A 25,683-nucleotide genomic window follows, 5' to 3' on the forward strand; every position below is an offset into this window, starting at 1 on the left:
CATTCGGATGCACATTTATGTTATAGAATATAGATCATTAAGAACATAAAAGTGCCCACTATTTTAACAATCACAAATAGCCACGGTAAATTAACTTTAATTAATTTTACGTTCTAATAACGACGAGCAAAATTCCAACACCTGACAAAATTTCTCATAAAAGCGACAGTATTCGTTCCGTTCCACAAGCCGCCGAGGTGAACACTGCCAGAATACCCATTCGAGCTCGTAGGAAAAAGCACATGGGGAGCGTCCCATGCATCCGCCATTGGTTTTACAGCAGTCCGCGTGGAACGTGACTGAACACACCGACAAAAATGCATTTTTCGCAATGTAGGCTTTTACACACGTACTAGAATGTAGTATAGACATTTATATCTTGGAGATATAAATTGTTGGTAACTCTAAGTCCAACCTCTGTGTTTCATATATTTAAATATACTCCGTGTCTATGATATTAAGAAAATATTATGAGTAAGATTAGTTGAAAGTTTGTAAAAATTTTGACTAGGTTTAGACTGTTGATGGGTGCTGGATGTTCCAGTCTAACTTTTGTTCAAACGGATAATATACAATACATCTTAGCTCGACAACATATTCAACTAGATATCTAGATAACTGCTTCATTTCAGTTTATATCAACTCGTTCTTCTTTATATGTACCGCCATGGCTATACGTGAAAAACACATTCGAAATATATATATGATTGACATTTATTTTTGTAAGATTTCCACTTTCGTCTGACATTCCTTCGGGCATGATCTCGGCAGTAAAGATGTAATGTATAATTTACCTCAACTTATTATTAACTAAATTTATTAAATATAACGTTTAATTTATAAACTAAATCTGACGCTTCATATTTAAACCGGTTGAAGTGCAGAAGAAGAGATTGATATGGCTGTTTCCGTTTTTAACCGTCTGAGATGAGAACGTGGAAACGGAAGTCTCAGCTTCGATAAAATTATGTTTGTGAGGCAAATAAACAACAGCAATGTCGTTTTTTCGAGTGTGGTAAATTTTGAATATAATATATATCCAAAAATTCAGATTTTCGTTCATATCTGTCACGTGAGTAAGTATTACACTTGTACAAATTATTAATACCATAATACACAGAGCATTGCTGTCACATATGAGCTGGTGCTCATGTGCTAGTATCCAACGTGATTGACCGAATACGAAAGAGAATATCGAATAAGATCGGCTTCTGAATTGCAAAGACTTTTTCCCGTAGACGGAATGTGGCGTCAAGGTCCGTATTTTTATGCCCTTTAGAATCAACTGCTTGTTCTTCTGAACTTTTGGAACTTTGCCATTCAAAAAATCATCGCCGTGAAACTCCTTTGCCTGCTGTGTTTTCTTATTTGGATACTGTCAATGAATCTACAAGACAAAAAAGAGTATGCCCTTGTATTCAACTTGAGACTTTCAGTTATTTGCAATCGACTGCCTCGTAGCTATTTTTCTAATCGCTTTGATCTGAACTGAATGAAGTCTCGCGTCAATCAGTATTCACTGTCGTCTAATTTCACGCTGTGAAATCATTCTGAACCACCCGTCTTTAAATATATTTTAAAAAATACCAGTTTTTTCCCTGCCTAAGCCGTTGCCAAAGCGAACAAATCATTTATTGGAGTCAAATTACGCCTGACCATGACTCACCATCTCGTTAGTGAAATATAACGAATGATTTGGTACCAGTTATCATTATCATTAGTAAAATATATAGATTTCTTAATAAAGCATTTGATTTAGAGATACACGCATGTACAAAATTCAATAGTAAAATCGTTCATACAGTAAAATGGCTGTGTTAGTTCAGCAGGATACCAAGAAAACGGGACATAAATTTCAGAACACTGCCTCATCAAATACATAATAGCAAATAGAGCAGATTTTTGTAGTAAACTTGCCCAAAAATGAGACGCAAACTGTTGTGTATCTGCTTTTAGTACCTCATACACAAGCACTAAGTTTCCATTACAACACTACTTTATCGTAAGAGTCAAGCACACAATTGAGACATCATAGCATAAAGATTGAACGAACTCGTATTTTTTTCATATTCCTTGCTGAGAACTAAATTCAGAAATTACTACAACTCTATTTGAAAATTGTTAAATTAGTTCGGGTCCAAACGTCTATAGTCTATACTGTTGTTCATTTCTTAACTATTTATTTAGTAGTATACATTCGTATTGCAGATACAATATTAAAATTTTGTTAAAAGGCCATGTTTCAAGGTTGTGACTTACTTCAACTCAGGTGACCATGCGGCCATGTTTCATTTTTTTTTATATCTCGCAATGCCTCGTATAGTAAACTCAGCTATATAGCAGCAGAATCGACATTGTAATTTACCACACGTTTTTTACCTAAAAAATTAAAAATATTAAACATTTTATTTAAAAGGAGGGTGTCGAAAGTTTCATAAAGGCCAAAAACCATTCTAATGGAATGCCGCTTCCCTTCAAACGCCTTGGTTAGTTTGTGTACCAAAATATTAGCAGCCAGTAGAGTGTTACTTGCAGAAACCAAAATGATACAATTGTTGCTTTCAAAATAGTTTAACATTCTGATATACATTATTTCTCAAAGAATTTTACAAAAGATGGTAGAAGACTAATGGGTCTATACTCTCTAGTTTACATGAAATACTAACAAAACAAAAACTAACAAAAAGAGAAGATGAAGATTAAAATGTGTGTGAGGACAATATGTATCCGCGTCTGGGCGGCTTCTTGAAGACCCTCTTTTGGTTCCTGCAAGGTTTCTTCTGATCTTAACCGCGTCGATATAGATATACCGCTGAGTAGTTTCAAACCGTTTGGGACCCAGCGGTGGACGTGACTAACGAGGATCGATTCAGCAAAGACACTTCATCGATGGTGTCATAAAGCTCCCTCGCTCGAGCTTGCTTTGCATCCGTTTATTGTAAACTGGATGCGAGCGCACTTTAGCAGGTCTCTACCATGCGAGCAGACGCTGTGTGTTAGGATGTCTGCTTATAGCTTGCACGGTAGGGTCAGTAGATGTTGCCATTTTGCTAAAGCGCTTTGCCTTCATTATCCCAACCGATGTGGACAGGAATGGTATCCCAAGTCCGCCATTTTTTGCATCAGCGTGGAAAAGGGGAACTGATGTGCAGGCGGAGCCATGCTCTCACGCGATTGCAAAGATGGCAATCAAGTCGTCGGAGATTTGTTTTAGATTTTTTTCCCTAGTACTCCTACGTACGATACATTGGGGGTTAGATGGGCACAGAGAGAGTAGAGTCGTTGCTGAGATTTAAAAGGTGCGTGAGACAATTCTTCAAGACCCTGGTGTAATTTGGATCCGAGCGTTTCTCGTCTTCTTTGGACACTGATGTTAATTCCCAAGTGCTTGTGCACCTCTTCCGGCCTCATGCTTGGTACTTTTTCTTCGTCTATTTCTAGTAGATTTTTGTTATCTTCAACCCATCTCTTTTTCTTACCATCAACCTTGACCGAGAAGCTACTACACTTTTTCACATTTGAACGGAGGCCGCATTCTCTTACTGTTTCTAGGAAGCGGTCCACTTGGTGCTGAAGTGTTGCTTCGGCCTTCGTCGCAATAATAGCGTCATTCGCTATCCCAAAGGCGGAGATCCTCATCCAACACTGCCTTGAACAGTATTTGGTAGAAAAGATCTTCCTGTTTCACACCGATGGTCGGGTGGATTGTGGCGTCATTTATTGTGGTTGTTGCACAAGTGTAGCAGCTTGTGAGATATGCTACCAAAGGAGGAGGGGTCACCATTCTTATGGCAGCACGTCTGAGGCTCGAGTGGTGAACTGTGTTCTCCTAGCTGTCTTCGCAGGATCTTATGGAAAGTTCGGGATATTATGGGGCTTATGGTTATAGGCTTAAATTTTCTCGGACTTGTTGGGAAAGACACTTGCGGTATAATATCGTTCGTGAATGACGAAGTGCTTGGGGTTGATTACAGCTTAGCAACCACAGGTTAAACATCTTCGTGCTGCTGTTCAGAGGAATGTACCTCAGCATCCGAAGAGACACCTCTTCCAGACCGGGACCCGATGTTTTAGATGTTCTAAGAGTGTCTATAACTTCCTCCTTCGGCCTCCTATCGGCTCCCCCGTGTCCCAAACGCTGTCGATCTTATATGTTTGACTGGACGGGTGTCTACTATCTTCGGTGCTTCCATGATCTTTTGCCAGAATTCTGTTAGTTCCTTGTCTGAGGGCCCATTCATCGATGGGCTTTGGTAAGCCCCTCTCCCACTCAGCACCATTTCGGCGCAGGCGGACCTCTTCTTGCGATACAGGCGTTCATTGCTATCGAAGATTTTCGATCGAAGTGTTTTAGACGAATGTCTTCTAATGCAAGCAGATGGTCTTCCTCATAGTTCCACCTTGCTCGAGTGCGTACTTTGATGTGATCTTTGTGAAATTTTGTAGCATGTTTTCTCCTCCGATGCACTGCCAAGACGGATTTAGTTGTGAATCGGCGGCTGCATTCAAGGCACAGGAAGCTGACTGAAGTTGCTGCTCTTTGAAGACCCGCTAGGGTTCCAACCACACCCCATTGCAGAGGTAAGGGGTTCAGTGGATTTTCGCATTCTCTGTTTTTGAAATATGCCATTGCCCACGTATGCTCTACTTCAAACAAATATCCACAAATACGAGCGAGGATCGTTCTATTTCATTGTTCTATTCCCATCTTTTACTTTGTTCTGTCATGTATATAAATTTGTCACATCTGTTCTCTGGAACGCTGAAAATGTCAATAAAGAGATTGAATAATTGTTTTTGCAGTAATATTAATTTAGTTCATTTAAAAATTTCTGGATTGAAAAATACTCGAAATGTTTGTATGTGAAAACATTATGAACTTTGAAGATCAATGCCTTTCAATTTTGAATTAAAATTGTTCCCTATTTTACTTTGTATCTATACCATATGTATAAGTTTATTGCAACTTTTCAATCATAGAAAGTTACAAATGTCAATGAATGTATATATTGTTTATGCAGTAGTATTTATTCAGATTATTGGGTATTTGGGTTTAGGCGGAATATATGGAAAAGTCGAATCTAAATTAGGTTTCCATAAAAAACGGTAAGGCACTGAATCTTTTAATCGTGGTCGCAAAGAGCTTGCTAGGTAGCGCATTGGACGTAATTATCTAATCCGGACAAGGTTTATTTTGTTTTAGCCCGGACCGGTAAATTACATATTGCAAATAAAGCATTGAAAATGGGCAATGTTTCCGTAACGTTTTTGAGTCTCAATGTTTGTTTGGCATACGTTTGTAGTATACTCATTTTAACTAGGTTTTCGTTCTTTGTGTCGTCGCGTTGCGTGACGAACGGAGCCGTCGGAATATCTGATTTTTGTCTGCCAATAAAGTGTCACTATAAAATCCGTAGATGGTGTGGTACTTCAATAAATGTTTGTAGGCGTGAGGACTATTATCAAAAAATATTATGCAAATTAATCATAAGTTTTTCTTCAATCAGCAATGAATACTGAAACTGCTAATTTGCTGTTGCTCAGCTATTTGACGGTGTGGCAGAGACATCGGGTAATCCAGTGGTTCCAAAACTATTTTTCGCGACCCTAATTATCATAAAATCAAAGACTCCAGATACTCGCGACCCACATCCAGAAACGTTCAGCAACTTCAAAAATCAGTATACCAGTTGAATTATCTCAGTGGAAACAATATGCCTTTATATCTACTGCAAGTAGGCGCCGACCTTGAACATAAGAGAGCCCGGCAGTGCACCAGATAAACGAGGAATACTCAGAAGGCATCGTATAAAAACTACGGACTTGATAAAAGTGGAAGATTGTGGACAGTACTATACTAAGATTGCTTAAATATACATAAAATAAAATCTCATATGATATATTCCACCATCGTCTTTTTTTCATTCTTAGTTCAATGTTAACATATTATAGATTGCTTAAACGTGTTCGGGATCACATCTTATTAAAAGTGCCTTTTATTATGCTAGAAGTTTCTGGAGTGTTGTGGTTGACTGCTTAGGACGATTCGAAATTAGCATGAAACGTTTATCAAAGATGAAATTGCAAGACGGTAATGTTCACTTTTATGTGGAGGCGATGTGGACAAAAACACGTAGATCGTACTTGTAGGTCAAACTAGGGTAATCTGCACTCATTACTTATCGATCTGCTCCAAGGTTTGCATGTGCATTCATCATATCTCGGACCAGAAGCCTATTAATTTGGGATGATTTATGTCGTATAATTAGCGAGTTATTAATTAATCAGGAATGGGACACGCGGTGTCACCATAGAGTCACGAATCGAAACCGCAGTTTCGATCGATAAGTCTTCGGTCTCCGATCGATATTCTCGTTTCACTTTTATGTGGAGGCGATGTGGACAAAAACACGTAGATCGTACTTGTAGGTCAGACTAGGGTAATCTACACTCATTACTTATCGATCTTTAGATCGGTAAGTATGTTGATAGGTATTTGTCTGTTTGTCGGTCTGTTAGAAGCACGCGATATCTCACGAAGGCGTAGTTGAATCTGCTCCAAAGTTTGCATGTGCATTCATCGTATCTCGGACCAGAAGCCCATTGATTTTGAATGAATTATGTGGTATAATTAGCGAGTTATTAATTAATTAGGAATGGGACACGCGGTATCACTATAGAGTCATGAATTGAAACCGCAGTTTCGATCGATAAGTCTTTGGTCTCCGACCGATATTCTCGTTTCACCTTTATGTGGAAGCGATGTAGACAAAAACACGTAGATCGTACTTGTAGGTCAGACTGGGGTAATTTACATTCTTTAGCATGCTTTCTATGAAACATTCAACCAACTCTGCTACACGTACAGTGAGTATATTTGTTATGGCCTTTGTTGTGTTTGTTTCAATCGCTAATGGATTTGCTATTTTGAGTCTCGCCGTGGCTAAAGTTAAACAAGGGCGTTGTGTGACGATTTGGTTTACAATTTATTCGCAAAAAATTCCGTCGTTGGCTCTTAGCCTCTCACCTGTGTTAATGCAAGTTATGATGCTTGGACTGTTCATCCCTCCATTGCGACGATACCAAAGAAGCATCGTCAATGCATCCGACAATTTGACGTCAATTTCAAAAAGGACTTTCTTTGCAACCATAGTAGATGCTGCGTCGGTGATACTGGGGCTTCAGTTACAATAGCTATCGAAGCCGCGATTTTGTTTTGCAATGGAGGCCTATCATTATCACCTTTGCATGTTGTTCTGAATGTAAATGGATAATATAGTGTTTTGAATGCAATAGATTGGCTTATACGTACTATAGCAGGGATGGCGAACCTTTTTTGACGAATGGGTCAAAAATTTTATATTTTTATCGCGGATCAGAAGAGAGTGGGTCACTGATATTTAATCAATGTTTGTATCTTAAGAAACTTCTGAAACAAATCTTACCTAAGCTTTTGTTGGTGTTGGTGTAGGTTTGGGATTATTCATCACTTCTATTATATATAGGGACTTTGGCACTCGATTTTATGAAATTGGAGTACGAAAACACGCATATTAATTACCAAAAACGTAGGATGATGCGGAAAATTATTTTACGGTTCCGGGGAATTCCACTCTGATAGTGTTATATTTTTTGATCAGCTTTCAACCACATTAGGGCACTTTTACACTGCCCCATTGGTATTTCAGATTTTGTTTTCTCAACGGCATTGTAGGCAGCAAACTAATAAAATGCAAAGTAGCATCTAGTTCTCGTATAACCCCTAAAACAGTCCGCAGATGCTCTTCCGAAAAAGACAAGACGTTGCGAGAAATGAACAGATCAATTGCATTGTTATGTCATAAACGATGTCAGAGCCAATAGCCGAATTACGGTAAACAGCGGTGCAGACATATGTCTAAGATTAGAGGTTTTAAAAAATTACCATACCGGCTCGGAAATATAAATTTGAATATGAGCGATCGCAGCCTTGACTGCCCAACTGACGGTACATTATAATAGTCTAGTCTAGTTATTGCTAGATTAATTTGAAGCCGGTTTTATCAATTTTTTTCACTGATATGTTTGCATTTTATTTTATTTTATTCGTGCCTTGGAGGGTCACGAATAAAACGAGGTGTGTCACTTTGTGACCCGCGGGTCAGTGGTTCGTCATTCCCGTACTATAGTAACCCCTAAGTATACGAAAACATTTAGAATCATATTAAGAAGATTGAAACATAGTTTAAACAGAAATTTATGACCCGTCCGTTTTGACTTGGCCAACGAACCACAATGCACACCTAGTTTTGTTATTTTTTTTAAATATGATACTATTTTACTGAGTAGTACACAACCAGATAAAATTCAACGGTTCGAGGTAACGGTTAGCATTTGTCTTTCAAACATATTAGCAATATTGCCAATAAAAGTCGATAGAGTCGATTTTTCTTTGATGAATCACTTTTATTTAACAACCTTTGCACTGTGAGTTTGGTTTTGTGATGACCATAATATGTTAATGTTAGATTTTGAACAGTTACGTCAATCTATATTCAAATTTTTCCTTTGCATTGCTTTTTTCTTTCCGTTAAACAATAGTTAGAAAATTCGATTATTAAAGCTATTTTTGATTATCGCGAGCTTTTATTGTCCCCGTGTGGTTATTTAACAATGTTGCAAAAATATTTCCATAAACGGAGTTCTGGCGCCGTTGCGAAAGGGTGTCTTATTCAGTGTGTAAGTTTTATAAACCACTTTGCCGAAGCAGGGGCACGCTCAGTGACTAAAATGTAAATACACTTTTTCTATGAATAGAGTTAATCCATGTGAAACTATGGCGGGGCATTACGGGATAGAGCAATTAATGCGATACTCAAAACAATTCTGTTTAATTAGACCAGGAAACCAGTTATGGGGAGATGAAAACCACACCCGTGATGTTATTGGAAGGAAGTTTGGAATAAAAATTTGGTTTTTAAAAAAATTGGGACTCACGGCCCAGTTCCAAAAGTTTAGAATAGACCGAAAAATAAAACTGATTACGTATAAAACAAGCACGTAAACTAGAATGGAAACTAGGTCTCATAGTTCAATACAATCAAGATATTGTCAAATACAAACAATGTGTATGCTTAGGCAAATTAGAACATAAGATAAAAAGTGAAATATTCTTAGTTCTTTTTAGAAACCAGATAATTTATGTTAGCTAATTATGCGACACTGTAAACAATGGCTGATGTAGTTTAGGAAAATGATATGGAGGCACAGGCATTCAATGCACAGGAACAATGTAAGTATGAAATGGAGAATTTTAGAAATTTCATCTCTGCGATAATGCTTTGTTTGTTTGAACGCGGTGATTGCAGAGAACACTTTTTTATTATCCCGACAATTATAAATGTGGTTTCAAAACTTCCGATATAAACATTTTATTAGTTAAAATATACACTCAAAACAATACTCTAGGGATGTGGTCGGTAAACTGAGTCCCGCGGATGCGGCCTGCAAACTAATTTTTTGCGTTTCTCGAAAGACCCAAATTTTAATGCATGAAAATAGTATTGAGTTTAAATTATTATTGTCATTTATGTGATGACAAGTGCTGCTGTACGACGCTTGTTTCGAATTAAAAGTAGCGTCAGTTCAATGTCGTTAACGCAATCAGCGTCCTTCGTTGGTTGGAAATATAAAATAGGTTTATTTTAATTTTTTTAATTTAAAAATGTCTGGAAAACGGCGAGAAGTTTGCGACGACATTCTAAAGTACTTGGACAGAAAAATATTATTCTTCCTTGCGCATTTCTAAACTAGTTTGCTTCAAGAGTTAAGAGTTTCGATGTCAAACGTAATTACAAAACATTTAATCGGAAATAGGAAATTCGAATACGTGAACCGGGGCTACTCCGTTGTGTGACAGCGCAATAAGTGTAAAGTTCGGGCGCACATATTGCTGCGAAATGTTTTATTTAAAATGCATTACACTAAAAATAAATTTTCTTACACGTTTGTTAGATTGTCATTTGGAAGACGTACTGTGGGGCAACGAAGCTGAGATTCGATTTTAATGCTTTGGCCATGACACATAAAAACATCATCCTTCACATTGATAATGAATAAAAATGACATATCGTTTGATAATTGATATATTTAAATAAGCCACTCACACATCTCAATAATGCAGGCGTTTGACACAGCAATAGAAGGTGCGAGTGCGCCATAATTTGAAGTTCAATCTGTTGATTTTTATGCCGTTAGCACGTTACCGGAAATGTGTATATTTGGCCCACAAGTACATAAAGTTTACCGACTCCTAACATTAGTGCCTATAGGCAAATGCCCCATTTGAATCTCGCGACTGTAAGAAAATAAAGCAACTTTTAATCTTTTTTTCAAGGTTCATATTCGCCTATGGGACCCGGTAGTTCGGGATGAAATGTATATGTGAGTGAAGGTATGCATTCTGCTTATCTTAACATGATTTAAAGCAGGCATTATAAAATTGAAAATGGTGGAAACTGTAATGAATTTTTTTTTAGACTGGTATCATTGTTGGTGTGATTGGGAGTATTGTGCAAAAAATCGCTTTATCGCTACTAATATACAAAACTGAGACATTTTTTTATCGACGCGTTTCTTTCGCGTGTATATTTGAGCATCGATCTAGTATCACGTTCTAATCTAGACCGGTATTTTTTAACCAGAGTGCCTCGGCAATATAGGGTTTCATCAGTACAGTTCAAATGTTCAAGTTGGCTTTCAAATCTGCAAGTCGTTCTACATGTCTGTCGTTGTGTCTTGGCTGGTCCGAGCTGTAGAAAAATTTCACCTTGGTTATCCTATCACCCTAGTAATATGCATTTCACTCAAGCTTCGGACTGATGATTCAGGTTTAAGATAGCAGCAAAAAAAAAAAACTTTTTGATTGTTAGAAAATTAGTTTAGCCAACCGACGCCGGCCTCAAGTATCGACTGAGAACCCCCCAAAACGCATACCCCTTGTTATTGAAAACGCTACACTTCCTTTAACTTTACTAGATATCGCGACCAATCAGTGGATTACTAGTATAGAGAGCAAATAAATTTTGAAAAATACGCACGAGCATATGTCTAACTATAGCTCAAAATCGCCTTGAGGAAAAATATATCAGATTTTATGTTTTTGTTATTGGGGATGGAGGGGAGGGGGGGGTGTTGAAGGCAACGTCTGTTCCGTCAAGTTAGCAAATATTTAGTGTTACCTATCAGAATAAAAATTTACTGAAAGAATATTGCTTTGCCGCTTACAAATTTCCGCTATACCGTGCGTGGTTTAATGTGATTTAGAAATTTTAATTGTCACTAAATTAAAATTCTATATTACTCATCGAAATTTGGTAGGCGAATAATGTATTTTCTATCTTACACACAATGAAAAATTTAGTACTGAAAGTGATTCATGAGTAATAGGAAAAACCCATTGTTTTAACATAGCGCGGATTTAACGCAATATTCATATACCTCATACAAATTATTCTGATAATGAGTCTGTTGCTTTTCCTGAAAATAATCAATAGTTTTGCTGACATAGATATATATTAAAATAAAATCATTTTATAGCACTAATCAATATTTCATATGTTGTACCTTACGCATCGGCATATTGTGTCATTTTGGGCGGGACATCCATCGTACTTTGATTTTTTCAACTTACAAACACAAGACCTAAAGTGAGAAAAAATTCTCTTCCATATTTAAATACTGGAATTTGAAATTGATTTTTTTAATTCTTGCTTGGAAGATGATTTTTCTCAATAACAACCATATTTAACGCAAAGCTAAGATCAGCAACAAGAAGTTACCAATCTAGTCCACATGTACATTTCGTGTTAAATTATACCTGTATCTTCATTTGCTGATATTGGCAAAATTCGTTTTTAGGTCATGCCTCACATATTACCACAGTGCGTTATTTAGGTTGAAATAAACACCGTATTTTACCTTTCTCAACTTACTAACACGGAACTTGTATTATTATCCAGGTGGGATGCCAACTGCAAGTAATGAAGGGTTCTATCTGGATTTTGCTCAGTCATGTGCAGGTGACGCAGCTGCAGAACGTCATGGAAGAAAACTTACGGAAACGAAGAACTCTGTGGCGAATATGGAGAATAAAACGTCCAAGCTATCTAGTAGGTTGAGTTCGATAATATATAATGCTCCATTCATTAGTTTTTGACCCCTAAGAATTAAAGGTTTTGTTGAGATGCTACACTTTTCATGAAATTAATTTTCTCTAAAACTAATACATAAATTGATTTCAAATTTACTAAACATAGCAATTGAAGAAGTCTTTATGAGGCTTGTTTGACATGTGACTATTGTGTACACATATATATTTTAACATTACCAACATGTTGTTTTATATTTTTGTAGACAATATGATTCGTCAGAAAAAATGCATCATCTTGATCACAATTACATTTACACTGTTGCTTGGAGTTGGTTTGGTTACTGTTTACATGCTGAGTAAGTTAAGTTTCATTCACAGCTGCTCACTAAGCGTTGATAAGTGTTTTTTGTCAATCACATCTACGTAAACTTCATGTTTTGTCTAGACGTTTCAACAAAGCCTATTTAATAACTTTACATTAGAGACACACTAAAGATCCGGGGCGGGGGTGTATTGGGGTTGGTATAACTTAGACTAGTAACAATAAATGGTTTGGTCATGAATTTACATTCATTATTAAAACATAATAAACCGGCATCGGTCAGCGTCAATCTTCCTGTCGGTCCGTAAAATAGATTCCAATTTATAACTCAATCGCAAAACACAAGGCATTGGCGGCCTGACCATATATTTTGAGAGTTTCACCTCCTATTGTTCCGTAAACCAAACTTGGCCAGAAAGCCTATTTCAGACCATGAACAGGCTGAATACCATTGTCACAGTTTCGGTTATCGCATGAAAAAAATGTCCTGAGCTTTCCCAAGTATAGCTACAATCGCCCGAAATGGCATATTTATTCTCCAACAATAATGAACTTACTGACGACAGCGATCCCTCTCATGTCGGGATCGTCACGACGAGACATCGGGAAAAATAGCTTTCTTGATTTCGGGTGATCGTCTGCGCGTCTTGGATGAAAGTTAGTTTAGTTTAGAGGCCTTATTACTTTACTGTGACGTCGTAGTACGTAATTTTTGAATGGTGTGGTAAGGCGGAGCTTAGAAAGAACATTTGCAAAAAATAGTTGTGCCACGCCAACTAGAGGTACTTACGTCGTTTTGTGAACATGGTGTTTTTTTTATTAAATTAAATTGTGTACTACTTTCAATTTTGTTCCATGTTTTTGATATTCTAAGATTTGGAAGGCTCGGCGGTCCATGGAATCAGTTTTAAAACTTTACCGGTACGCGAGAACCACTGTTAAAAAAACGAATGTTCAGAAATAAAACCAACGAGTCTAATTAACCGGAAAAAATGGTATTTTCAGCTAAAAATCAAGAAACGCAACCGATCGGAAATGTTGGAGTCGACAACAAAAGTCTTGCGAACTTTGTTCAATATGTTGACGGGCAGAGCAAATATATCACTCAGTTGAAGTTACGCATCCACGAACGACAAGTGAATTCAACTAACAAAAGATTGGAAGAACATGGCATGTCTGAAGGTGATTTGAAGCAAGTCAACAAAACAGCTCTAGAACAACTTCAAACAGCAACAAACCAGTTGAAATCTGTACAAGAGTGTTTGATAAAAGATTCCGTGATGGAGGCAGAAGGTAATATTTTCTTTTGACCCGTTTCATTTACTGTGCCATGGTATACCACGAATAAGAAATATTTGGTTATGCAAACGCATAAAAAAAACCTGAAAATTAAAAAATCATATTCTGCATATCTCATGTTATGTTATGTGTGATTATCTTTGAGTTTGTACAATATTAAGACAATTCCAGTCGTTTATTTTTTTAAAAAGTTTTTTAAAACATTTGTAAGAAAAGAATAACTATCGCATAATTTCTTCATACAGAAAAAAATTATACCACCGTCGATGGCAAGTTATTGGGGACCGCTACTGCGCCTGGATTGAAATATCCTGTGGCCTATAGCAGTGTGTGTGCGGAGTACTGGTCAACAATTGCACAGATAAAAAAAAAAAACGGGAATACGATTCTGTGATGTCGATGATGCGCCCAAAACGTGGATCCATTACTGCTTGGATTGGATTGGAAATCAATCCTATTGTAAGTCCCACGAGATTACACGTTATTGCAATATTTTTGATTAGCATGAACCTTTCAAAAAACTTCAGACTGATTCCTCCTACTCATGTTCACAAACACGATGTCTCATTTAGTAGAATGAATTATTCGTTGAATTATTATTTGGAAAATGCGCCATGTGAAAATGAACCTCGACTGGGCAATAGAATTAACGCGCATCGTTGTCATATTATTTTTCAGACAGGACAAATCTTTCCACCTAACGGATTCACGGAATGGCATGTTGGATATCCGAGAATTGGCTATGTATGCGAGAACTGTACAAAAGTCTCACTTGTAGTTCGTTCCGATCCAATGAGTAATTACCAAGGAATGATGACCGTTCCACCAAGTTGGAGAGAGAACACACAAAGTATTATGTCAAATTGAAACGCCAGTGTCCGTTTTGAACGACGTCATATTCATATGGATGAGTGCAAAATTAGATTACATTTTAGCAATGGCAGATAAGTCATTGATTTTTAGTCTTATATTTAAAAATTTACTAGCGGGAAATAGGCAGAATTAGGATAGTTTTTATTCGAATCAATATTCCTAATGGCCGAATAGAAGTATAGCCATGCGATTCCAATTCACACTTCTACTCTACAAATGTACCTTAGGCAAACCAGATGTTGCAATGCACAAAACGAATTTATCATGTATGAAATGAGATTTCGAAATTTGATTTCTGTTTTTGAAATATGCCATTGTTCACATATCCTCAAGGAAAAAAACATGCGCTCTTTGTTTCTTGAATATTTAGAGTTCCACGGCGTCTCAAAAAGCAGGTTTAGACTTGTCTGGAAGCTGACCTAATTGTCTTTTTGAGAGATTTTGTTGTCGAGTCGGTTTCGCTTGGATTGATGACACCGATACCAAAACAAAACTTTTTTCAAAATTTTTTTTCTCATTCCCAACGCAGCACGGCTGAGCGAATAGCACACGCGTCTCGAAAAACTGGCATAAAGCGACGAAATACCGATTTTCGATGATATCTAAGTGAAGATTCTCGCAAGTTTGAACAAAAAGGTATGACATTTTTTAGGAGGGGTATGCAAAATACCCTAGGCAGATGTTGGCTGAATAGGGTTTTAAGTAAAATTGATATCTAGATAATTCCAGTATGTCCCAGAGATACGGCTAATGAAATATTATGCTCTGTAAATATTCACGTTACATTATCGAAGTTATTAAATTGCGAGAACGATACGAGATATAGATCAATTATTTTTTTCGTGGATGACTTAATGCTCGTATTATCAATTTGAAATTCCTGGTCTTAATTTTGTTACGCTTTTTGTCCACAGTTCTTTGTCATCCTTTCTGGAACAAATTCGTTTTTGGCACCTAGGCTATCGTGTTCGGTCATTTCGCATGAAGACCCTTTATTTTGTAAGCACGCAAACACCGAAATTAGAATATATATATATATGTGTGATTTAATAAAAAATAATAAAAAAATATTAAAAAAAAATGTTTCTCAACATATATATATATGCACAGGACTGATTTTCTGAATTAACTGCTAATTTCTTTCTTTCTGGTGAATTCTATCGGCAAATATCCAAAGTACAGTTGTGGCAACCACTGATCCTATCATAATATATATTTTAACATAAACGCAGAAAGCAGTTGTCCAAGCATAAGTCATCATCAGGCCTATTCCGCCAAGAACATTCTGTATCGTGAACCCTACATCTTTATCTGGACATAGAGTGGATGTTGTTACTGAAACATAAAAAATCGTAAGAATTCGGCGATATAATATTTCTATATATATTTGATTTCCATAAAATGGACTTTCGTCAAAGTAAAGATGATCTCAATGCTCGGTCCTATAAAATAAATTAGGTTTGATGTCTCGTCAAGTATGTTTTCAAGGCCAAGCAAAACCTCAACGATGGTCGGGAAGTTGCCCTGTTCAATCTTACAGCAACATCAAAATTAAAAAGCTGTACTTCAGCTATATTATCAGCCCTGAGGACCATCAAATTGAATAAACTTGTTTCGAGTTCACAATCACTTAGTTTGTTTCGACAAATGAATGCTGAACAGTTAATTCTGTAGAATACCTGAACCGAAGCAAGAAAATAAATTGCTGAAGTGGCGGGAGGTCTATCTCAATATGTCAGGATTTCGAGTCGTTTCGTGATCTTTAATATAACCCGTGAACCTACCGATTGGTATTGTTAAAAACTCAAAATCATATATTTAATATTGCCAGCAAAGGTGTTTATTTGAAAACCGTATCTAGAGAAATGCTGTCACTCTGGTCGGTATTTTGACCACATGCAACAACTTAATTTTGAGGACCGGCCGCGAGTGTAAGACTCATTTTCAAAACAAATTACCAAACCCACAAAAAAAAAATTTTTTGTATTACCTGATAATTTGAAATAACATTGATTAAAGTACCATAACAGTTGAGCATGACGCTTGAAAAAAAATGCCGCCATTCAAATTTCTCTCTCATATTTAATAGTAATAACTTAATGGATTCAAAACAAGTCAAAATATCACAGTATCTCCATTTCGCCCATTCGTTGAATATCGCATGGCTATGTGCATTTACACACAAAGGAGATTGTAGATAACTAAAACAGATGCATGCGATAGGTAGCTGCTTTAACCTTTGGCCAGTTTTCTTCCCCATCACAATTACTTGAAATTCGAACTGTTTCAGAGGCCATAAAAAATACCAGAACAAACTTACGATATTGTGTATTCCTTCTGACTGCATAAGTGACTCCGAAAAGTGAAGCAAAAATGTAGACAAAATATGAAGTCGATGGTGTTGGAACCCAGAACAGAATAACAACGTACAATGCAATGTCGTAACACATACCAAATAGGAAAATGTAAAACATTCCAAAGTTTGAGGCACATCTTGATTAGGCTTGCACGTAATTTACGGATTTACGGAATTACGGAATTATTTCGAGTTACGGAAGGGAAGTTACGAATTACGTAAAGTCGTAAATAATTGTCGAGCTCTTTCACGATTGAAACGAGCTCTTTTCAAAGCAGTCAATTCCGTCGATTGTAAAAAAATGAAAGTTTAATGAGTAGAGTTGCGTCAATCTCAGCCGTTTTTCTCTCTTTTGTTACGGAGGTGGGGTAAGGCATGACGCGTTGCCACCCCCGTTTGAAAGAAATTTTTAATGTGCAATTTCATCTACAAAAAAGCAGCAGCCTCGTTTTACGATTGCGCATCTTGGTTTCCCGGGCAAAACGATATTATTCTCTGCATTATCACGCAATTAACACCGCCAGACTTTTTTGTCTTCACGGTATGGTATCTTTTCGGCGCTGATAATGAATGATAAATAAGAATGTGTGATTGTTGATTGCAATTCCGGAAGTCGTATTTTTCTTTCTCTTCATGAAACAGACATGAAACGAATATTACCGCCGTTATGGGCGCACAAAAGGAGAGAAGGGACTTTCTTTTCCCGACTCAATCACTTCTATTTATACAAATCACAGACAATAGAATTTATGAGCATTAATTTACAACGAGTTACGGGTAAGAATTTACCGACGGCTATCGCTAACAAATCACAGCGCATTGAAAAGCAAAATAGAATTTATTAGCATTAATTTACAACGAGTTACGAGTAAGAATTTACAGACGGCTATCGCTAACTGGTAGCAACGAAGACTGTGAAAAAAATTATTTCCTCCCCTTATTGCGTCATTTTCAAAAAGCGATAGATTACTTGGCGCCGTGATAATTAATTTCGCGCTTATCAAACAGCAATATGACGGTGGAAGAGAAATTACGTAATGAACCAACGCAACTTCGTCTTTTCGGCATCGGTAAAGCGATTGAGACGGCAGAGAAACAACAAAACGACGGGATTTCCCGCCGACCGGTAAAATTCCTTTGTGGACCGGTGACGATCAAATATAATCAAGTATGAGCCAGTGTGTTTATTCTGTGCGAGATTCATTTTCTATTACGAAATCTTGATGTTCTGTTACAGGTTTTATCGTTATATTTCTGTCCGGACTTGGCCTTGCTCAATATGTTTTTCACAATGCCTCGCATTTTCGGCCAAATGTGATTAACTGTCTTTACCAAATGCGGCAACTTATTTTTATTTATCGCGGACTCGAATACCACCGCCACTCGACCAAACTTGTGTCAATTTTGGGCGATAGCATCGTCGATTTGAGTTAGAAAAACGAGTTAATTTTTTCGTTAGTGCAAAATAAATGTCACAAAATGTATTGTTTTGCGATATAACTTTGTATTTTCGGTAAAGGCATGTCATATAAGTACGGCATTTAAATTATGCGCAAATAATTAATATTTGATACAAATTTATCGCAAATAATGTTATAACATTTAGGACGCGGAATGATTTAATGTAAAATGAGGCATGGTAATCGGAATATCGTCAATAAGTCGGCATCAATAATTATTATAAAATGCTAACTAGGTGGTGAAGTGGGATAATGTAAAAAACGGTGCAATGAGAAGTCTTCGTCGCGAGGCAAGCGCAATTATAATCAAACGAGAGAATACGCTCGTCGTAGATTTAATAAATTGGAATTCCGAAATTTTCATTTAATACGAAACTCGATTTAAAAAAAAAGTCAACTATCGTTTCATAAATATCCGTATACCAGTGTCGGTAATGACAAAATTGATCGCATAAAATTGGGACGGTTAATTTGCGAAGGTGATAAAGGAAAATCAAAGCTAACACAAAAGTTAAAAATCAAAATCAAATTAATTTGAATATACTCTTTGATATTTGTCTTTAACATATTTCGCCGGCGAGTAGTACTGCCAGGAATATGAAAATCGAACTTCGATGTCCCATTCGGAAAAGAAGTCGATTCAAATGGTTGTTATGATAGGTTTTTAAATGTGTGAAAAAACATCGCAATTACGGGGTCATTACGTAATCAATTTTGACGTAATTACGGAATTGATTTTTGTCAATTACGTGCAAGCCTAATCTTGATATTATCATAGAGACAATAAGTGATAGAAAGTCGACCAGCGCACTTGTTAGTCCAACCTGAAATATAAAAAGAAAGAGTGCGTGTGCGCGTAAGCCTTGGATTTAATACAGGAAGTGATGTCGCTGTTTTGACAGTCGCTCACTTGAATACGTCGCTGTTTTGACAGTCGCTATTTGGAACCCGAGCCGTTTGATTATTTCAATTCCATATATTTGACATTTCATTTGTAGGCTGGAGGTGCCTTGGCAAACATTTCCCGGAGACATGTAAGAGTCACTTGAAGCCCAGTCAATCACTCTATACTAGATTATTTGAAGAAAATGTTATGATATCAAGATGTTTTTCCAAAAAAACAAACAAACCTGGCTTAGCCCAACCACACACGAAGCGTAGGCACGACTAAACTCTGACCAAATAAATGAAATCGTTAATCCATATAACAGATAAACCGGCGCAGAAAGTATTCCTTGCAGAGAAGTTAGATGTAGAACTGATATTTTTATTGGCGCGAACAAATTCGAGCAATCATTTTCTTCTCTTAGTTTGTTCAGTAATAGTTTTCGATTGGGAGATTCTTCTTCATTTTGGCTGGCTGTATGTAAAAATATATAATTCTATTTTGAAAACATTTTTTTCAAGCACAGTTTATAGTTGCCTTCGTAAACACATTGATATATTGAGAACATTTACGCTAACAAATACAACTATGAACTGAAATACAACAAAAATTCAATACTGAAATCACAAAACATTCAACATCAAGTATTACCAATCATTTCTGTCATTGTAAATGTATTACTATCATTAAGCACACCAAATTATAGAAAATTTTCATTGGACTGAGGTTACAGATCGCCAGCAATTTCGTTTCTTACCGATCATATTCTTTCTATAAGTATCAACTGGGATTGGATCCATCGCTATTGAATGCAGTAAGACGGCCCCTAGTTGCATGAGTAAATACCAGCCAAACAGTACGTATCTGGAAGAATCGTCTGGTATGAATACATCAAGTTTGGTAGAATTACTGTATGCATATTCAGCCTGAAAGCAAACTAGAAAAAAGTTTCTGAAAATGAATAATACTCAAACCGAAATAGGATAATTTGAATTATTATACTGACCGGACAATCTTTGGCCGCACATTGAGAAGTATCAATAACGGACGAATTACTAGTTTTGTATTGCGGAGCTTGTGTAGATAAATTACTGTCAAAATCGGTTTCCACTGTTTTATGATTAAGTCCTAATAAATCGTCATTGACAAATTCAAGAATCAGAACGGTGACACCATTACAAAAAATCTGAAAATAATAATATTATACAGAAGGTTCGAGTGCTGATGAAAAGGCAGATATGGAAAAACTTTTAAAGATTATATTCGAACATCAATGACTTGACAACCATGGCCGACAAAGAACATATTTTGCGATTGCAAACGTAGGTTTAGATGAATTCATACTATATGCATATCAACATTTGGTAATTGGTATTAATCAAATTCAATTTATTGGAGACATGACAATTTTTTGCATCTGTTAAATTTGATATGCAAACTTAAAAAGTTTCCTAGGTAGGGTAGTAAATATATATATATGATATGTTAATAGCTGTTAGGCAGCTATTATTTGAAAATGTTGAAATATGACATATTTAGAGAAATCAGAACTGCGGCTTCATTCTCCCTGTATATGAACGACTCACCTGGCCAAAGGCGACAATTCCTAAATATATTCCGAAATACTTTTGAGTGGCAATATCAGCTTGTTCTCCAATTTTATTCTCCAGATCAGCAGTAGCCACTTTGTGAACAATTACTGCACTTGCCGACCACGTTAATGATGATGACATCAATCCTGTTAAAGCAGCTGTCGGGTACATGGTAAACCATCCTTGAATTAAAACACAATTTATATTTGTGAGATTGTTTCTCGTGACTCATTCGTGTTTACCATATATCTAGCGATTTTTCGGCAAGTCATTCGTATGATACAGAATAAGATTAACATTCGAAACTATTTGTATTTTGAACAGCAAGTTTGAATTAATAAAAACTTAACGACAAGAATCAGTTTCATTATTGATTTCAATATGTTGTAGCATATGTTGTAAGGATCTTTTAATTAGTAAATAATCTGTCGTTAAAGATTAATCTTACTTGGATAAAAGTTTGCTATCGTTAAGAATGATGCTATGATCTCTCCAGTAATCAACGTTGCTTTTGCACCAAACCTTTTCAAAGTATAGGGCGCTGTTATAATGCCGGCTAAGCCACACAAAAAACAAATCAGAAGACTTTTTGGTCCGAGATCATTCTTGATATTGATACTGCTCTGAAGTGTTGCCAAGCCTGACAAATACCATATATAGGCTATATATAAATTATTATATTCAAACATCAGTAGTCAAAACAAGGCTTCAGAAAATGTGAGTGCGCCACAAACAGTGGCGCCGCCAGACTCCCTTTGAAATATTTAGAAAACTAAAAAAGTCGCTAATATCGCGTTCGATTGTATTTTGCCAAAATCGCTGATTGCTTTCCTTAGCGTGACGTGGTATTCAGGTCGCAAACACCGTAAAGTTGGTTTTTATTTTTATTAAATCATAAAAATTATATCATAACAACTACGATATTTACATTCTTTATGTACTCGCATAGAATTGTGAATCCGTATAGCATTATTAGACATTCGTCGGCGGCGAGATGCTAAAAACAAAATAAAGAAGTGAGTCGGCGACGCAAATTTTTTAATTGCAAAGCGGCAACATAAAAATCGAAAAATAAAACCGTAATCAATTTGTTCTAAGAGGTCCCAAGCAGATTAAAAACGCTTCTCTAGGCATCATAAATCGCAGAATTTCGTTTTGTTTGGTCGACGTTGGGAACCATACCGTCACTAGAGATTTACCTTTTTACCTATCACTATAAATTGCCGTCGAACATTTTACTGTTGACATTATACGAAGTTGGAAACGCGACTTTTTCCGGTTTGCGATGAATCTAATGATATATCGGATAGTATAGTAGTAACAGAAGTATATTCAATCAATTCTTATTGTACTAAAATAAATTTTACACCGTGAGATTTCATACGAGGTTCAGAGATTTTTCTAACGGTTTTATCTTTAAAATAATCAGTCAGTGTTGCAAGTTAAGCTCGCTTAGATTTGTCGAATTTGTAAAATAGCACAAATACGGACCAAAACAAGATATAATCGGGTAAAAGTTTTTAATGTGAAACGAAGTGTATTAGAGCAAAGCATTTGTAGTAATCTGTCAGCAAAATTTAAAGTAACTCAACGACAAATCCTTTTCTTTCCAAACACTGTTCAACACAACATACACACATTCTGTCTCACAATCATAATTTCAACTTTCTTATGTTTTAATGAATTTTGTTACATATTTTTTCACTGCACGATCAAGCTTGGCCACTGCTCCGTAGTTAAACTTAGGTGCTTTGTATGGGATATTGGGTAATTAGCCGTTTTTGGTTAATAGTTGTAGTTGTACGTGTTGTAGTTGTAGTTGTACGTGTTTCAACTTAAAATCATTCCAATCTTAAAATTAGAAAAAAAGCTCCTTGTCATAAAAAACGTAACACTTAGGCGTCCTGTAGGCTACAATGACCATACCGCGTCATGCCGCTATAGATACCAATACCAGCTTAAAAACAATCATTCGTAATGTAAAGAAGACCAATGCGAAGAATAGTTCTCATGCCGTACAAATTAAATACAGGTGTATAGAGTGAGCCGAGGATTCAAGCTCAATGTGCAGCAAATGGCCGTCAAAATGCAGGTCCGACTCGATTAGTCTCCTAAACTTAAAGTGGTTTCAGAAATTTGAATAAGGTACATTTAAATTTCTCAAAGTAACATTTCTCAACCGTGGAGAAATTCCTTCCCAGATAAACATTTTGTCCATCTTAATGAGAAATTGTGTCTAGTATTTTCTGTAGTACAATTACTAATATTATTTAATATTATCCATTTATATAAACACTTCAAATGTACAAAAACATGAGTACGACTCACGCATGGTATAGCTAAGAATCCATTGAATAAAGATGAAACATATAAAGTGGTTTTTATGCATAGTAAGAAAATACTTACCTACAGTTGAACCGACGTATGCAGCAAATCCAAATGAGCATGCATAGAAGGTACGTTTTGGATGTCTCAACGTCACCGATGTTGTATTTTCATTTTGCATTTCGTTAATGCTCATATTGAAATTAAAAATGGCAATTTTGACAAATGACAAATTTAATGAAATAATTTCAAGTTAATAAGATACAATATGAATTTGTTATTATGCTGTAAGGCAAAATACTTTTAAACGATACGATTAAACGATAAACATAATTTGTCTATACGTTCTGATCTCCATTAGTGTTATATAATATGGATCATTCACAAGATAAAAGTTTTGACTATTTTAACAATCACAAATATCCACAGTAAAGCGAAATGCTTCTATATATAAAAAGAACGCAGATGTTCAATGGAATTTTAATTAAGAAGCATTTGCGCGATAGTGAAATGAGATTTCCCTTAGAAATTTTTTTTGTCTCATCTTCCAATTCTTTCCTCACATAATTAGAGCACCATTAAATAACTTATGAACGTTTTTCAACTCTAAGTCGAAACCTATGTGTATAATATATTTAAACATACTCTTTGACTATGACTAAGAAAATATTATAAATAAGAATACTAGAAAGTTTGTAACCCTTGGCAGCGATATGCGTACTTATAGCAACTCTGATTGATGTATGGATGGGCACCAACATTTTTGACGTTGGACTGTTGTTAGAACGGAAAATATACAATGAATAGATCTTCATCTTCAAGCAAGAAAATAAGCTACTACACTATTCATATATTTTGCTGCTAATGCCTTTTGATAGATTGCAAAAGTTCGTTTGACATCTTTCTGCCGTCATGATCTCAGCAGTATCGATGTAATACATAATTGACCGCAACTTACTATTAACCTTATCTAATTATTATGACATTTAATCAATAAATTGAAACTCACACTTCATATTTAAACCGGTTGAAGTGCAGATGAAGAGATTGCCATGGCCGTTTCCGTTTTCAACCGTCTGAGCTGAGATCTAGGAAACGGAAGTCTCAGCGTCAAAAATATTATGTATGTGAGGCAAATAACCAACATCGTTTTTTCCAGTGTTTGGTAAATTTTGGATATAATATATTCAAAAATTCACAATTATAAATTTGCTCAAAAATGTAAACGATAAAAAAGTAAAATGAAGATCATAAACATTTGCTGACCTCATTTCAAAATTTGATTGAATGTTTGAAATTCAAGGCCCCGAGCAGTTACGCAAAGGAATGAGTTGCATATCTCCACTGATACTAAATTCGGGACAAGAGGATTCGGAATTCAGTTTATCTGCAATTTAGTCTAAAATTGGCAATAGGAAACGGGAAGTCTCAAATTATTCCGGAAACCTTAAATGAATCTGACGAGCAAATTTTGCGATTGAGCTAGAAATTTAGTATCATTCTTAATTCTTAAATATATTATCACGTTAATATGATTCCATGAGAGATTCGATGAGAGAAATCCCATGTCTCATTTTAAAGCAAAGAGAGAATGTGATATTTGACATTATTTGTCCCAGTACTGTTACTAAGTTTAGGCTCATTAATGATGTCTCAACGTCGCCGATGTTGTCCTTTATTTTTCATTTCGTTAATAGTCATATTGAAATTGAAAATGGCAATTTTGACGAATGACAAATTTCATGAAATTATTTCAGATTAATAAGAAAACATGAGAATATACTTATATTCTGTAAGACAAAATATATACTTGTCAGATTGAACGATAAACATAATTTGTCTTCACGTTCTGATCCACATTTATGTTATAGATCATTCAGAACATAAAAGTGACAATTTTAACAATTACAAATAGCCACGGTGAGGCGACATGCTTCTATATATGAAGAGAACACAGATGTTCAATGGAATTTTAGAAGACATATGTGCGATACTGAAGTGAGACTTCAGTAAACCTTGGAAAAATGGTCCAAATACATGATTCAATCATTCTACGGTATTAAATATTTTGTCTGATCTTGCCATTCTTTCTTCATATGATTAGAGCACCATTGAATAACTCGCATACCCTGTATCTAATGAGAGGCCAAAAGTGGTTGATTACAGCATATTATGATTCGTTTCGTACTATTGTGCGGTAACATCAACAAATGTCCCTGACCCAGCTTTGAGATATATATAGGACATCAATGATTTCACGTTCTAATAAGGGCGAGCAATACCTCTACCCATTCGAGCTCGAAGAAAAAGGCATGTGGGGAGCGTGCCATGCATCCGACATACGTTTTACAGCAGTCCTCGTGGAACGTTACTAAACACACGGACAGAAAAGCGCATTTTTTGCAATGCAGGCTTTTAACACTCTTGCTGGAATATAGTA

At 36.1% G+C, this 25,683-nt stretch overlaps 2 protein-coding genes across 2 annotated transcripts; one reads left to right on the forward strand and one right to left on the reverse strand.

The window, feature by feature from the left end:
- The first annotated feature begins 9,237 nt into the window (after positions 1 to 9,237).
- On the forward strand, positions 9,238 to 15,052 carry LOC144430625 (uncharacterized). The gene is made up of 6 exons (XM_078118633.1): positions 9,238 to 9,271; positions 12,000 to 12,149; positions 12,394 to 12,486; positions 13,458 to 13,745; positions 13,997 to 14,210; positions 14,430 to 15,052. The coding sequence occupies exons 1-5, from the start codon at positions 9,238 to 9,240 to the stop codon at positions 14,143 to 14,145; spliced, it is 714 nt and encodes a 237-aa protein (XP_077974759.1). The 3' UTR covers positions 14,146 to 14,210; positions 14,430 to 15,052.
- A 7-nt stretch (positions 15,053 to 15,059) lies between these two features.
- LOC120330091 (protein unc-93 homolog A-like) lies at positions 15,060 to 24,624 on the reverse strand. The gene is made up of 10 exons (XM_039396919.2): positions 24,510 to 24,624; positions 23,325 to 24,331; positions 21,367 to 21,558; positions 20,913 to 21,100; positions 20,333 to 20,512; positions 20,084 to 20,252; positions 19,571 to 19,800; positions 19,201 to 19,264; positions 16,945 to 17,115; positions 15,060 to 15,959 (listed from the first exon to the last, which is right to left on the reverse strand). Exons 2-10 carry the CDS (start codon positions 23,437 to 23,439, stop codon positions 15,757 to 15,759), a joined length of 1,512 nt encoding a protein of 503 aa, XP_039252853.2. The 5' UTR covers positions 23,440 to 24,331; positions 24,510 to 24,624; the 3' UTR covers positions 15,060 to 15,756.
- Between the last annotated feature and the right edge of the window lie 1,059 nt (positions 24,625 to 25,683).

The sequence above is a fragment of the Styela clava genome, chromosome 12 (assembly GCF_964204865.1).
Source record: "Styela clava chromosome 12, kaStyClav1.hap1.2, whole genome shotgun sequence".
Classification (NCBI taxonomy): domain Eukaryota; kingdom Metazoa; phylum Chordata; class Ascidiacea; order Stolidobranchia; family Styelidae; genus Styela; species Styela clava.